The following is a 14,739-nucleotide window of genomic DNA, read 5'->3' as shown; positions in this document are numbered from 1 at the left end:
TTGATAATATGTAAGAGATCTACATTATCTTATGTATATATCGAACAATCATGATGTACAAATATATAGATAAGCCGAGTACGTTCGAAATTGCAACAACTTTATATGCTTGAGCACTCTGCCGTGCGAACATGGCACTTGATACGAGAGTAGAAGGTTCGACGATGACGTTACGAGAATGCAAGAGAATATGGCGATGTGTAGTGCAAGTGGTTTTTGATTTCGTTCTTTATGAAGGATCGAAATCCGTGTGCTCTGTCCTGTCTCATCGTGTCGAGTGATCAAGAGTGTACTTGAAAAACGCGTGGAATAAATCATCGAAACATGAATTATAATCATTCCAGCGCACGTCGAGGTAAGCGTAACCTACAAATGACAGATGCAAACTTCGGTTCTCTTTGTACTGTCATTAGAAAAATACTTATGGTAGTGAAAATCTTCATAATCTTTGTCGGTATTTATCGATAGGTAAGCCAAAGAGATTGTTAGATCCATCAGCTGGTTTGTCCATACAGACTCCTCCAATGTCACAAAGTCCATACATGTATAACCAACAGGTAAATGTAAAATGCTTAAATCTAAATGCGTAAAATTTATGACTATTCTGGTAATTTGACAATTATTTGTAATATAAGACAGGCTAATTTTAAATAAAATTCAACGTTATTCTAGTGTTTATTCTAGTGAAACAGATCGATATACTCTTATTTTTGTGTCATATATTGCATTTACCATGTTAACCTAGGTACCTATGAATAACGGTGGAATGACAGAATACGGTTTTAACGTCCCTGGGCAGGGAGCACCACCATATGGATTTAATCCACAAGTATCAAATTATCCACCTAGCGATAATCAAGGAGCAGAGTTTCCCAGTCCACAATTTGCAACAGAATTATTGGCTCAACCGGTCGTCACGAATATGGCAATGCAATATGGCAATGCATTGGTTGGCAGTGGAAAACAACATTTTGAAAAATATGTACCAATTACAGCATTAAAGTATTATTTTGCTGTAAATACAGATTACGTCTTCGCAAAGTTAATGCTGTTGTTCTTCCCATTTGTGCACAAGGTGAGTTTCATAGAAGATAATTAAGAAAGAGATGACGCATAATGTATAATTGAGCTCTTGCAAATAATTCTTGAGGAATTTATAATTGTAACAATTCCATACACGGACTTGCAATTGTGCATCAGGCAAGTTCAACGAGGGTAATCAAATCTGTTGCAGGACTGGTCTGTGAAATACGAACAAGATGTGCCGTTGCAACCGCGATATGAAAAAAATGCCCCAGACATGTATATTCCTACAATGGCATTTTTCACGTACGTTGCTACGGCGGGATTAGTTTTAGGCACGCAGGGCCGTTTCACTCACGAGCAATTGGGTATTCTGGCTAGTTCTGCTCTTGCTTGGGGCGTGATCGAATTGCTCGTTCATACTATAAGCTTGTACGTAATGAATCTCCAGACGAGTTTAACGACATTGGACTTGCTGGCATATTGCGGTTATAAATATGTCGGTATCAATGCAGCTCTTTTGATATCGTTGCTCTTTCGAAAATTTGGTTTCTACCTGATGCTTTTGTACTTTAGTCTCTCTCTAGCTGTCTTTCTGATGCGATCGTTAAAATTAAGAGTCATTCCACAAGGCCATACGTCATACACGGCCTCTGGCAATAAGAGGCGGCTTTACTTTATACTGTTCTTGGCTGGTGTACAGCCAGTTCTAATGTGGTGGTTGTCATATCATTTGATTTAAACTGTAGACACAGGAAATCTGTAAAACATGTAATGAGAAAAGGATGCAATATGTATATTTATTATTTAGTCACCGCTATTAATCTTTTGTAATAAAATCCGACGAGTGTAATCTAAACTGATGAAAGAAATTATGTCAGTTAAACTAAATGCAACTTTTTTCAACATTTAATTGTGTTACATCTTGTTCCTTTCTTCAACCTAGAAAGTGTAAAGATATCTGATGACTCAACGTCTGTAAGTATATGTGAATATAAAATAAAGATTTATGAATTCGTTTAAATTCCAGCGCTTGCAATAATTGTAGTTTGGCGCCTACGAAGTGGCAACTCGCTGTTTTTCTACTGCCATCTTAAAAAATTAGTTCTGAAGAGATCCACTAGGAACCTCCACTATGCCTGTTAAAAAAATGAGATAGTAGTACGACTCAACCGTTGGTTAGGAGTCAATTTATTTCCACGTAGTATCCACCGTCGTATGTATGTATGTACATACGTATGTACAACCGCGGATTGGAAGAAGCTTTTATTTGCGAGTAATACTACTCAATGGCAATCTATCGTTCTATCAAGTACGATTCAAAGACGAGACAAATACAGTTTTATTTTTAGATTCATCGATTACGCAGCAAACGCAGACTCGTAGCGCCACGGGCGGAACCTAATTGACTCAACGTCACTGATCTTCCCGCGTGTCCAGTCGCGCTTCACGGTCATTGGTAGTCGACTGACTACTACGACTAGTCGTCTGCGAGCCGTGAGACGCGGTAAAACGTAGGTGTTGTTTGTGTTTCGTGGGCCGCTAGGCCAAAAATGGCGGAACGGACGAAGGTGACGGCCCCGGCCACCCGGCCCGTTCCCATGAAGCTGTTTGCCACCTGGGAAGTGGATCGCACCCCTCCAAACTGCATACCCAGGTAACGCATCGCTCTTCGCTTTCGTTAATTATTCTTGTCTTTTTCCCATCGGCGAGGCAATTCGCTCAGCATTCTCCGACGTTATGGTGGACGCTGAGTAACGTCGCTGTGATTCAGATACCTATGCGTTCTTTTTGTTCTCTCTAATCACTTGGCGCGTTTGTCTCGTACTTTTGAGTTCTTTGACAGTTCCTGAATAGTCATACTCCAGTCACTATTGACTGACGTGCGTCTTTCCTTTTGGATGTATCTACTTGTAACTTTGCAGCGACTATAGTGTAATTGTCGATAGAATCTGACAGATCCACGCACGAGATTATCGCTTTCACGATAAATGGAAAAACGATGATAATTACCAATACTTTTTTTTCTTAGGTCTGTTTTTTATCCCTGCACTGTTCAACTGGTGCAATACCTTAAAGTGAGATAAATATATATTTTCTCACTCTAACTTATTGCACAGACCTCTAGTGTTTTGTTGTTTTCAAGTTCTTTTAAAAAATACTCGGAACGATTGCTCTTTATCGTTCATTAATCTTCTGTTATCGAATGACGTGAAATGGTATCAGTGAGGAAAACTAATATTAGGCGCATTATCTCTCCTTTCTATTTTTCTGAAAATATTCACTGCCAATAGGCAGTGTTGAGAGATACTAGTATATTGATAATGTTTTAATTATTCTAAATAAATACTGTTTTTAGATTTTTCTTTTTAAATTAGATATAGTTTCAGTCAATATAAAAACTTAAAAAATTAAAGGAATTAATGAAGCCAAATATATTTAAATTTTCTAGAACTAATCATGAATTTCTCAGAAATTGTATATTAAGGAAAAAAGGAAAATTGTGTCTTTTAATATGGAAGTATAGAATTCTTAAGCATTCAAAACTAGAGATACGTGAAAACATTTATAAAATACAGTTGCTTTCATCTTATTGCTAAGAAGCTGTACGATGAAAAATGAATACTGCATATACTTGTGCACAGTAAAGTGCAATGTTGGCACTGATGAAATATAATTATTGTATTTTTGGCTTCTGATTGCTGCCAAGCTACAGTTGGCAGCAATCACGCGTTTTGCAAAAGTGATTAGTTAAGAGATTGAAATATATGTTTATTGCAAGTTTGTTTTTCTTTTATATTATTTATTCTGTTCCAATGTACAATAATGTCAATGTGCCTCCTTCACATTCCTGAGCATTAAACTATCTTACTTTATTTTAACTTGGAATCGGATTATTGTTCTTTTTTTAGGCTGTGTTCCTTGACGTTAACGCGTTTAGTGATACTTCGGCCACTTGGCTCGGATCTAACATCCATCAGTATCGCAGTCAAGATGCATAGCTCCAAGAGAACCTTGCGGTCTAACGAGATGGCTATACCGACTGGTGGCATGCTCGATACAGAACTCGAATTGCAGTTTGCGCTTCAATATCCTCATTTTCTCAAGAGAGATGGCAATAAGCTTCTGATATTGTTACAGAGGCGAAAGCGATATAAAAATCGCACAATGCTTGGATACAAGACTCTTGCCGAAGGAGTCATCAATATGGCACGAGTAAGTTTCTCTATATATAAAAAGACAGGCATATTGTATTGATGTTGAACAGAATTCTTCAAATTAGACTTTCTTTATTATGACAGTAACGACGATTGTTTTTTATAGGTGCTGCAAAAGCAAATGGATCTTGAGTTGGAACTCGTGTCAGACAAAGCGGAGAAATACGGTGGTCATTCGGTCGCGTTGGCGCGCGTGAGCGTTGTGGCGCTGAGCTCCCAACCCGTTGATCATGACAAAAGACTGATGAGCGATCCCAACGAGAGGCTCTGTCCGGAATTTAGTGATGAGGAGGAGGAATTTAGTTCAGAGGGTGAAGCGGAAGGTAGCGATAGCGAACCAACGTTGGAGGTGCACAGGCGGAAAAGTCGCGGAAAGATGCCAGCGAATGCCAGGGTACGTGCAATACTTTTCAATTTTCGGCCCTTAGCCTGTCCGTTCACGCTATACGTTTTGGATTATGATGTTTATCGTGTTTTGCAGCAAAGAAACTTGAAGCAAAAGTTTATAGCTCTGCTGAAGCGGTTTAGAGTATCTGAAGAGTTGGAACATGATCAAGAAGAAATTGGGCAGAAACTTTCAGGTACGTATATATGAAATGAAATGAAATGTATAGCTTATTTGTACAGGAAATCAGTGCAATACCATACTATCAAGTTAACACTATGTCTTATTGTAAAAGGCGGCGATATGGAGATTGAAGAACTATTCGACGAGTTGGAGGATTTATCTGACAGTGGGCCGGAATTGGATACTATGTCCGTTAGCAGTACACCGAAGCCATCGCTCAGACCCTTTTTCAGCTCTAGTCGATCCCTTCTCGCGCCACCTCATTCTGGTAAGACACAATTCGATTATTTGTGTACCTTAGTAAAATGTGTGACATGGCAAGGTATTTTATCGATTCGTATTTGAAATTATCTCAATTGCTGCTGTAGCAACATTTCATATTTTTAAGTAATGTCGACTTGTTAAAGGCTGGTGTTGAAGCAAATGTTGGTATCGTTAGTCATTATATGTTATACGGTAAGGGTTGTGAAAATGCCTTATATTCAAAATATGTACTTGATTTGCTTTTGCTCTAGATTACCAGTTACACTCATTAAATCCTCACTTTTCGCAGTTAAATGTTATTCAAAATTTTAACGAAAATATATCCGTTATCGAGATTAGCTGTTCACTCCAATCATGCATATTGATTTTTGTTTCAAAGAATATCTTTCTCGCATATATTGTACGTTAAATCAATGAAAATAATATTGAGAAATTTTGCTCTTTTCTTATTACATTTAATAACATTGGCAAAAATCTTTATGCGAAAACATTTTCAAACTGTTAGTCCCTTTTTCAGGTATACTTTAGAAAAAAATTCTAGATGTGCTACATAACATGCTTATCTTGAAAATAATTGTTCTGAAATAATATGCTGAGAACGTCAACTGTAGAAATCGTTATACACAATACACGTAACATTAAAAGAAATTTTTCACAATTCCAAAATAAATTTATAACTGCCAAAAGTGCGTTCATTATTCATAATTCAACTATGCTGTCGATGTCTTGGCAAAGCAGCATGATGTGGCTGTTGCAATCCAAACATCTTTTATAAATTCATTTAACGTTTTCATTAATAAATTATTCTAAGAACACAGAATTTGGATTATAGAAACTAGCAATTGTTGTATTTGTATACGTATCGATTCGTAGTGACATACGTTAATATATATGTAAACGTTACATATTATCTCTCTCTTTATATATATATTCTGTAAATTATTTACTAAGTGTATGGTCGAATTTATTCCTTGTTAAATGCCAAATACTTTTCTTTTTTAGTTAAAGTCTTCAAAATATCTGTGATCATTGTTTACGTATAGTGTGTCACACGTAGAATATTACAAGACCGTTAAAACTAGAGACAGGACACTTTTGTTTTCATGTTTTATTCTTTTATAAGAGACAGAGAGGATATCGATCAAGTCTCTTAGGAACGCCCGCGGTCCTCTTTACTTTCTGTTTTGTAAATGGAACAATATATTTCTTTTGGTGAAACAGAGAAAAGAAAATTTCTGGCATATTTTTGTCGATTTGTATCGTTAAATACAAATTCGAACACGAGTGTGGAGCATGCAAAGGAACTAATTTATTTTAATACTTCTGACATGTAACAAATACTATAATACTGGCTATAATGAAAAAGTTTTAATATCGTAAATAGTTAAAAAAAATTAGGCTGTTAAAAGATTTCGTAGCTTACCCAGATACAGATTCTCTGAACTAAGTGAAAATCTGGTGGATTGGCATTGCACTGTTGCATGTTACGATTCGATAGTAGTAACCAGCGAGGACACGGCAACTGTCTCCGCGACTACCACGTGTCAGCAAACTACGGCTCAGCCGACTAAAGAGAAACATCGTATCGGACACACTACACCGGGTATGTAAATGTCAATCATGAAACTCTATGAGGACCCCAAATAGTTGGAACGTTCTAAGGACTCCGCTTCTTACTAAACAGCACGTATTTTGAGTTTAAGTATATAGCATGCGACATAAGAGAAGCATATTTCGTTGAAGATAATGTAACAGTGATGATAGCTCACAAATGTTTCCTTGAGTGACATCCATGACATGGTATAATACGCTAGCGCAATTGTCTCTAATAATCAAACATCTGGATAGAAAATTGCGCTACACTGTATTGTACGATGATAATTTTTATCTTTTGATACTGTCTAATTAGTACGAGAAACGCCTGAATCGAAGGGAAAGATCACTTAAAAATATTTATGGATTATATATCTAATAAGATACCAGAGAAAAACTGAAAGCAATTCAGCAACAACAATTTTGTAGATTGGAGAAGAAACTCCAGCGCATGAATGACCTTGCTAATCGAGAGAAGCTTGGTGTTTCAATCACACTTGGTAATTAAGTGGCTTCGCGATTTACACTTACACGAACGATATAATTAATATACATATACATATACGTATGTATATGCATATCAATTATATTAAACTTTTCTTTTAATAATGCAACATATTTTTCTAATAGTGTCAAATGCAAGAATAATCGAAGTGGCACGATTCTTTCGTTTCACATTTATCCCAGAATTAAAGTACCAAGTGCTTCTTTATGTGAACAATCTCTGTGATTTTGTCGCTTGTATGTATCGCGTTTAGCTACACAAATTAGCATGTTTTCTCCTCGCGATTTTTCATCTTCTATTATTCTTACATATCTCTTTCTCTCTTTTCAAAATATTATTCCGTCAAAAGGATACGAACATGTATCACTCTATGTAAGTTCCGATGAAAATAAATTTCTGTTGGCATTTAATTTTCTTGCAGTTATTCTTTTTATACGAATCTCTTTGCAAGTATTTTTGTTCGAAAACAAAATTCGTCGTAGTACATGTATCCGTAATATGCAAGAGAACCTGTTTCCTCTACGTACGTTGTGTGTCTCTTTGCGGCTTCTTGTATGTAATCTTGTTAGACTTCGGTATCTGTGATACTGGCCTGTATCTGTCTATCTACTTGTATACGTACGTATCTTTATTCTGTCAATTTTAGTCATGTACTCTGCTTTCTAATAATGCTGCGATTAGCACATCAATTCACGACTTCTATTTGTAATAATACCCTGTAATGAATATCTACGATTGTGCTACGATTGTGAGTTCGATAATTTCGGCTTCGCAATTTAAATTTGGCACGTATAATTGTTGCCGTATAATTTACCGTCAGTCTAGATGTATACTGACATCATATATATCTTCACGAGTTGGCCACTCTCTCTGATCGAGGATACAAATGTGTGAAGGTGCATATGACGCCAAGTGTACTCTTCAGAGTTTAACATCGGCACTTACTTTTATCACTTTACACTTATTCCACTTGATACTTATACAGAGTTTCCAAAACCATCGGTATCAATTATCGAAGTAAGAGGATAATGGCAACGCTCTCAAATATTAATGATACTGTTGAAAATCGTGAGTGAAATCAATTTCACTTCATTCAAGTTCCGGTGTTTTTGCGACATTCTGTAAAATCTTATAGAGTAATTTGAGCTTTAAGTTGCGTATCCCGATAGGGAGTAACGAAATTTCATTGCAGAACGTGGAGTGGACAGGCAAAGTGACGATAGTTCCCGAAGAGCCGACAGCGACTCCCATCCTGAGAATTGGACGGACCACGAAGCGAATGATCCACCGAATTATATAGCGGGCTCGCCGCCAAAGTCGGAACAACCTAACAAGAGTGAAAATTCCGAGAGAAGAAGCAGACTCTTCGCGCGTGATAGAGGTACACCTGGCAGCAATAAATCTAAGAAGCACAGTTTAAGTGTCGACCTGAAGCCTACGTCTGACTTGAATAACACAGAGGTAATAAATAAAAAAGAATAGGGGCAATATGCCTCTTAGTCTTTATGATGATCTATATGATTACAAATTTGGAACTTGTTCCGAACATATCTTACCATTTATTAAATTAACATTTACTAATTTCAGCCGAGGAAAGCTTTAGTCGAGCAGTTAAGTCGAGTGTTACCAGATGACAGTTTACCGGATGCTGTGTCACTCGTGTCGATAGCAGATCCTGGTGGTGCGGTCCTTGCAGCGAGACTTCAAGAAAGGAACCATAAAGTTCTGACGACTGCTTCCCCGGCTGATATTCGTGCAACATTTACATGCTTGGTCACGCGAATACAAAAATTGTAACTTTAAACAGAATTATTTTTTAAGAGATAAAATATTCAGAGTAAGATTTATTACACGCATGTCTTTGTATGTTTAGCTGTAATAGTTCCGCGAAACCACCGGCACCCATAAAGATGATTATCGCTGGTGGGGATAGTTTTATAAACGCCGTTCTTCGTCACTACGTCGACCTGTTGAGCTTCAGACCGCCAGATTGGCAAAACTACATGAAATTCTTGGTAGTGCCATTGGGTTCGAACACGTTAACGAGATATCTCGGTTCGATTGACGCAAAATATTCGATGCTGTTCGGAGACGAATGGAAGGAGCTTATGGAGAGGGAAGGTGGAGGATCGAGCGAAGGTGCAGCGCGAGTGTCCGAGTATCTGGCTACGGCGAATGCGGTTCTATTGTTACCCATAGCGGAAGCTATGGTCACGTACAGGTAAGCGATGCACATATTTTGTACGATGTTGAACGTTTAGTAACGAATGAATGAATGAATATATTTGCAGGGAAACGGATGACAGCAGCCAAATCTTTATTCCCTTTATAAATGATGTTCGTGTGGGCTGCCCGGACAGCAGTTCTTCCACGTCCGTTGATCTGGAAGAAAGTAATATCAGTGTATCCGGCTCGCCGCCCTCTTTACCCCCTCCAACTTTGCCTGTTCCACCTGTTCCTGGAAAGTTAACACCACCCAGTAGTCCTAACGTGGGTCAACCAACGAGAGAAGGATGGGAACCAGTGGAACTTCAGCTGGATTATTGGGGTAAACAGACTCAGGGTGAGAAAGGAAAGAGTACATTACGCCAAGCTTTTCGAGCTTTGCATGTGCAAAGACTTCCCTCATTGGGTGAGGTTCCAGGACACCATCTGTCTATGAATTACACGACGAAAGAGAAGAAGCAAAAAAGTGAGATCAAAGCTGATTCTATTCCAAGTTTTTAAGTCAGCTCGTTATTCGTCTCTCTCACACTTTTTCTTTATTTCAGTAATGAGATTGGGCAAAAAGAAGGAAAAAGAAAAAGAAAACGAACCAAAGAGTCAAACGGTGGATGGTGTGACACGTCTTATATGTTCTGCGAAAACTCACAACATTCCATTAAGAGGTTAAAATTTTTCTCCTGATTAACTTATCTAAATCTTATAATCTTATCAAATTTCATAAAAATTTTATTCCATAAATAGGTCTTGTGTGATTAACATAAAATTGGAATAATGCAATGTTACAAGATAAACTTGTATCCGCCTTATTATTATGATTACTACTACCACTACCACTACTAATATAATTATTAATATAATAATTTCGTATTAATCATTTAATAATGATACTATTCTTATTGTAGTGAGCATTGACGGTACTGAATGGTATGGTGTGAAATTCTTCCAACTATCAGCGCAATGGCAAACACACATTAAGACGTTTCCGATAGCGTTGTTGGATTATAATCCGCAACAACAGGCTACAACTACCACATAAATCCACCATGAAATTTCCGTCATCGCGATGAAGGCTTTTCGGAACTTACGTATTCTGTATTACTATCTATAATGCTGACTCATTTTATACGCAAACTTGTTAAGACTGCCCAATAAGCATTAGAGATTTAGCAGACGTTATAAATTCTGATATTCGAGATTGCACACACACACACATTACGTTCATTCCATTATTTGATAATAGTGATGTATAAGATATCTTAGACGTTTCGAATACTCCTATATTACATGAAAGATATGGTTGCGTGTGATAAGCATATGTTGTGTGTCCAAAAACGATCTACGCGACATATGCCAACACCATTTTTCAGTGCTTTATGTGCTACACAACTGTTTTACATTTCTTGATCATTTTCGCAACATGAGATTATGTTCGTGCATGTTCGTTGATATATTGCAAACAGTTATATCGCAATATCGCATACATCCATTTATGCAGGAATTTCGTTGCTCGTGCAAGTGCTGTTCCACCAAAATTCTTGTTGCAAGTCTGTGATACAGGCAGGCAAACATTCTTTTAGCGCACAAAATTAGAAACGTTACTAAGCGGGGACGATATACGATAAGGAAATTTCGAAGTTTAATGGATACATGTAAAATTATAAAGATTAATAACTAATGTATACGTAAGAAGAAATGTTCTCTTAGAAGTTGCTCATACTGATTATAATACCGTTTTATCATACCGTTTTATCATGGCTTTCTGAGATATCTTTGTGCACTTTCTGACAAGATTTCTAGCCTCAGGCTAGCGTAAAAAGAATATATTAGTCTGCTTTTTAAGAGATTTATCATTTAAAGAATATTCTTCTATTAGGTAAAGCTTTCCAATTACAGCTTACTAGTTTTATATGAATTTTGCTTCTCTGTGAAACAGATTGTGATTTCTTTTATAAAACATTTAGATAACTAAGGATACATTTATACATAGTTCCGCAGCTTTCCTATATTTTTACGTTGTAGACAATGTTTATCTCCTTGATATTCAAATGATCATTATTTTCATCTCATTTAATAATGTTCAAATTTAGAGTTATATCAAGGCTACATGAGATTAAGAACTATATCGACTATGAATTAAGATAAAGTAACGCGAATGTCGTCAAAGCAAACGAAGGATTTTCTTTAATCTTTTCGGAAAATATTTTGCAATTTGAAATGATGCTTTATTTTCACATTATTGATTAGCACGATGCTGACATGATATCGATTTGTGCAGTGCATTAGGATCATTACCTCTTTAACTGTTTCTTGAAAGAATTAAGAAAAGGTGTTGTTAATGTGTAACATAGTCATAATGAATTTTGTCTTCTTTCTTCTTTGATTTGAAAAGAACCGACGATATAAACAGCACAGTACTATTTGTAGCGACATAGCTGTTGCCTTGACTGCCTAATGCCAAATTGCAAACAAAAAGACCGTCTACTTGATTAATCCGGAAAATGTAAGAAATATGTATTTTCCTCTTTTTTTATTTTTTTTTCTTGATGGCATCCTCTAATAGTGCGACTAAAGTGATGGCACTCGTGATAATCTTGTCTTGCCAAAGTAAACGTAGCGATGAGATATCTCCGTTTGCACTCTTCTCTTTACTAGTCTACTATTAGTTGTTAACGCGTATCGAGAGTGATAAACGTAGTCGTACATTTTACATTTTTTTATAGCTGACGATAAACAGTTGTTTGTTTAAACTATAATGAAATGAAATAATAATCTTTGTGACATGTTGAGAATAGAATATATGAAGTAACATGTGGCCATAACAATATAGTCCTTGACGATGAAACTCACAGCAGCTATTGATAATTAATTGTGAATATGCGATATTAATAGAACTCGTCAAAGCAAATTATACCTTTTGTAAAAAAGAAGAGAGAAAAAAACGTTATTGCGTATATACACGATGCGATACGTTCGAAAAGAAGATGTATCTTTTTCTTTTGTTTGTTCCGCTGAAACGAATTCAGCAATTAAATCTGCCATATGTAGCTATATTAAAGGCTATTCCAAGTTTTCGACAAAGCAAAAAATCCTCAATTTTATCACTTTCTATGATCGTTTCTATAATGCGTACGTGTATAGAGAGAGAGAGAGAGAGGGAATACGCGCGCGTATGTGCTTCCAAACTGTATAAATGCGATACCAAAGATACCTTAGAGAATAATTGACAATTGCAAAATTTTCATAATCATTAGTTTCCTTTTTCATGAATTGTGGTAGTTTCTCCTTACATTTTGATTTTATTGTAACTATTATCTTCTTAGGCCTCGATTAAAAACTGTTATTTATATAGGTAAAGATAATTCTTCTTTTTAAATCAAGTAAGGGAATAATAGTCACGTGCTTATGATTCGGTTGCAAGAAAGCTTTCGTTCGATTTGTTTCAGGGAAGAATATACAGAATACACAAAATATCTACATAGGTGATATTTTGTGTAGCATATCCGCGCGCACATTTCGGATTCTAGTCAAGTTACAAGAGTGAGTGCTTTTTGTTATATAATGCGCATCGGATATATGATTTCGCTTCATCTTAATATTGAAAAGCTCCTAAACTATTAGATTGGAAATTAGATAAATTAGTTTGAGAATGGTTTGAATGAATGTGCGGTTGCGTGATTGCACCATATCATACTGTGAACACCGTGAGAGATTTGTTATTGATGTAGCGTAGAAAATTCTGGTTTCGTATATGATAACACATGTTATCACATATGAACAAATCGGCGATGGAGCTCAAAGCTTACAATAATTACGAAAAGTAACTAATATGTGAAAATTTCATATAAAATAGAGGATTGTTAGATACAATTTAACTTTCGTAATTCTGGACGTCTTTATTGTGCTTATTACGCGACGTCTCCTTGTACATGTATACATTACGAATTGTTGTCAATAATATCTATAAAGAATTGAATTAATAAAAAGAAAGGATTTGTAAAGAAAGGATACTCGACTTAATGAAAAGTATAGATGAAGCTGAAACAATTAAAAATTATCTATGCGACCAAAAACTGTTTCTGCAAAAAGCTGGTGTGCTAAACAGCTATACGAATAATCTTCGATTATTATAATTGGACTTATGTGAAGAATATTGTAAATGTGTAAGTATCCATTTCTTTGCACCGAATATTAAATATATCCATGTCAATATTGAATATTAATAAATAAGCACATGGTAAAAGAAACAACGTATGAAGCGTTGAAGTAATTTGATATGTTTGGCGAGAAATACGTTGTTTACTGTTAAGAATGCTTTTCAAATGTTTATACCGATATGCTCTATAGTAGTGTATGTACAGCTTACATAATTACATACATTGTATTGTAGAATACCTACGTATGAGAGGAGTGTCACGACACTTCACAATAAATTTATCTACCACGTTAGAGTGTATATGTTGTGAAATATTTATATTGTACTCTTTTGGAGTATATTTAACTTGCATAAAGTTAAACTTATATGATAAAATTTCAGAATGGGAAAGAGATAGAGAAAATGTCAGAAAGAAAAGGAATGAGTAGTCCCCAGCATTCGATATTATCAGACAAATTGAATAGACAAATAGATAATTATTCGTCAATGTAATTGGTGCTAATGTTGAAGCATTTAGAATTAGTGCTTTTTGAAGTTGCATTTGGTTTATTTAAATCAAAACTGTTAAATTCCAAAAGACGCTGAAATAAACTCATGTAAATCATAGTCGGAGCTGTTTTTTATCTAATTCCCATGCTATATTGTTATATTGTAAATTGATTAATACGAATCAGGTGAAATGTCCTATGTATATTAAATTGCCAATTTAAAAACGTTACGAAAATTCTTTTATTTCATATTCTCTATCTATGCCATATGTGTAATTTAGTAATGTGGATGAAACCTGTCGGGAGAGTTATTTTATTTAATAAAGATCTTTGTTTCCATACAAGCGCAATATGTCAGTAATAATATTTCCAATATGAGCTCCAATCAGCTGAACTGACATGATATTTATTAAAACATTTTGGTATGAAATTACAACTTAGAAGACGTTGATAAAAGTGGATACTTACAAGTAGGACATAAATAAAATGTTAAATATGTAAATAAAAGAATGGCGCGTTACATAATAACGAAATAGGAATTCTACATGCAATGAGTTTTACAATTAACATTTCTAATTATGAAATACAGAACGCAGTAATTTTTAGCACGTCCTGTGTAATATATATGTATGTTATATATAACACGCACACACGCACGCACACACACACATACTGACGTACTTCCTACAAGAGAAGCAGAG

At 35.7% G+C, this 14,739-nt stretch overlaps 2 protein-coding genes across 3 annotated transcripts; both read left to right on the top strand.

Annotated features, from left to right (window-relative positions):
* Positions 1 to 141: 141 nt before the first annotated feature.
* LOC105275254 (protein YIF1B) lies at positions 142 to 2,046 on the top strand. The gene is made up of 4 exons (XM_011331973.3): positions 142 to 355; positions 469 to 557; positions 746 to 1,075; positions 1,235 to 2,046. Exons 1-4 carry the CDS (start codon positions 325 to 327, stop codon positions 1,763 to 1,765), a joined length of 981 nt encoding a protein of 326 aa, XP_011330275.1. The 5' UTR covers positions 142 to 324; the 3' UTR covers positions 1,766 to 2,046.
* Positions 2,047 to 2,173: 127 nt separating this feature from the next.
* On the top strand, positions 2,174 to 14,156 carry LOC105275253 (phosphofurin acidic cluster sorting protein 2). 2 transcript variants are annotated; one of them, XM_011331970.3, is made up of 13 exons: positions 2,174 to 2,299; positions 2,376 to 2,680; positions 3,936 to 4,239; positions 4,348 to 4,635; positions 4,723 to 4,822; positions 4,922 to 5,077; positions 6,572 to 6,676; positions 8,364 to 8,632; positions 8,759 to 8,964; positions 9,045 to 9,392; positions 9,463 to 9,863; positions 9,943 to 10,059; positions 10,300 to 14,156. In XM_011331970.3, exons 2-13 carry the CDS (start codon positions 2,577 to 2,579, stop codon positions 10,431 to 10,433), a joined length of 2,532 nt encoding a protein of 843 aa, XP_011330272.1. In that variant the 5' UTR covers positions 2,174 to 2,299; positions 2,376 to 2,576; the 3' UTR covers positions 10,434 to 14,156. The 2 variants fall into 2 exon arrangements, with proteins under 2 accessions (XP_011330272.1, XP_011330273.1); XM_011331971.3 differs by lacking the exon at positions 6,572 to 6,676 and having other exon boundaries at positions 2,175 to 2,299.
* The last annotated feature ends 583 nt before the right edge of the window (positions 14,157 to 14,739 follow it).

The sequence above is a fragment of the Ooceraea biroi genome, chromosome 11 (assembly GCF_003672135.1).
Source record: "Ooceraea biroi isolate clonal line C1 chromosome 11, Obir_v5.4, whole genome shotgun sequence".
In the NCBI taxonomy this organism is placed as follows: domain Eukaryota; kingdom Metazoa; phylum Arthropoda; class Insecta; order Hymenoptera; family Formicidae; genus Ooceraea; species Ooceraea biroi.
Note: the sequence above shows the minus strand (reverse complement) of the source record. Positions and strands in the feature narration are given on the sequence as shown.

What these genes read in the sequence shown, in the direction of transcription:
- LOC105275254 (XM_011331973.3), top strand. Translation starts at nt 325, where the DNA reads ATGAATTATAATCATTCCAGCGCACGTCGAG. An exon ending in TCATTCCAGCGCACGTCGAG is followed by an intron (nt 356 to 468) that starts GTAAGCGTAACC and finishes ATTTATCGATAG; the next exon opens with GTAAGCCAAAGAGATTGTTA. An exon ending in CATACATGTATAACCAACAG is followed by an intron (nt 558 to 745) that starts GTAAATGTAAAA and finishes ATGTTAACCTAG; the next exon opens with GTACCTATGAATAACGGTGG.
- LOC105275253 (XM_011331970.3), top strand. Translation starts at nt 2,577, where the DNA reads ATGGCGGAACGGACGAAGGTGACGGCCCCGGCCACCCGGCCCGTTCCC. An exon ending in CCTCCAAACTGCATACCCAG is followed by an intron (nt 2,681 to 3,935) that starts GTAACGCATCGC and finishes TTCTTTTTTTAG; the next exon opens with GCTGTGTTCCTTGACGTTAA. An exon ending in TCACAACATTCCATTAAGAG is followed by an intron (nt 10,060 to 10,299) that starts GTTAAAATTTTT and finishes TTCTTATTGTAG; the next exon opens with TGAGCATTGACGGTACTGAA.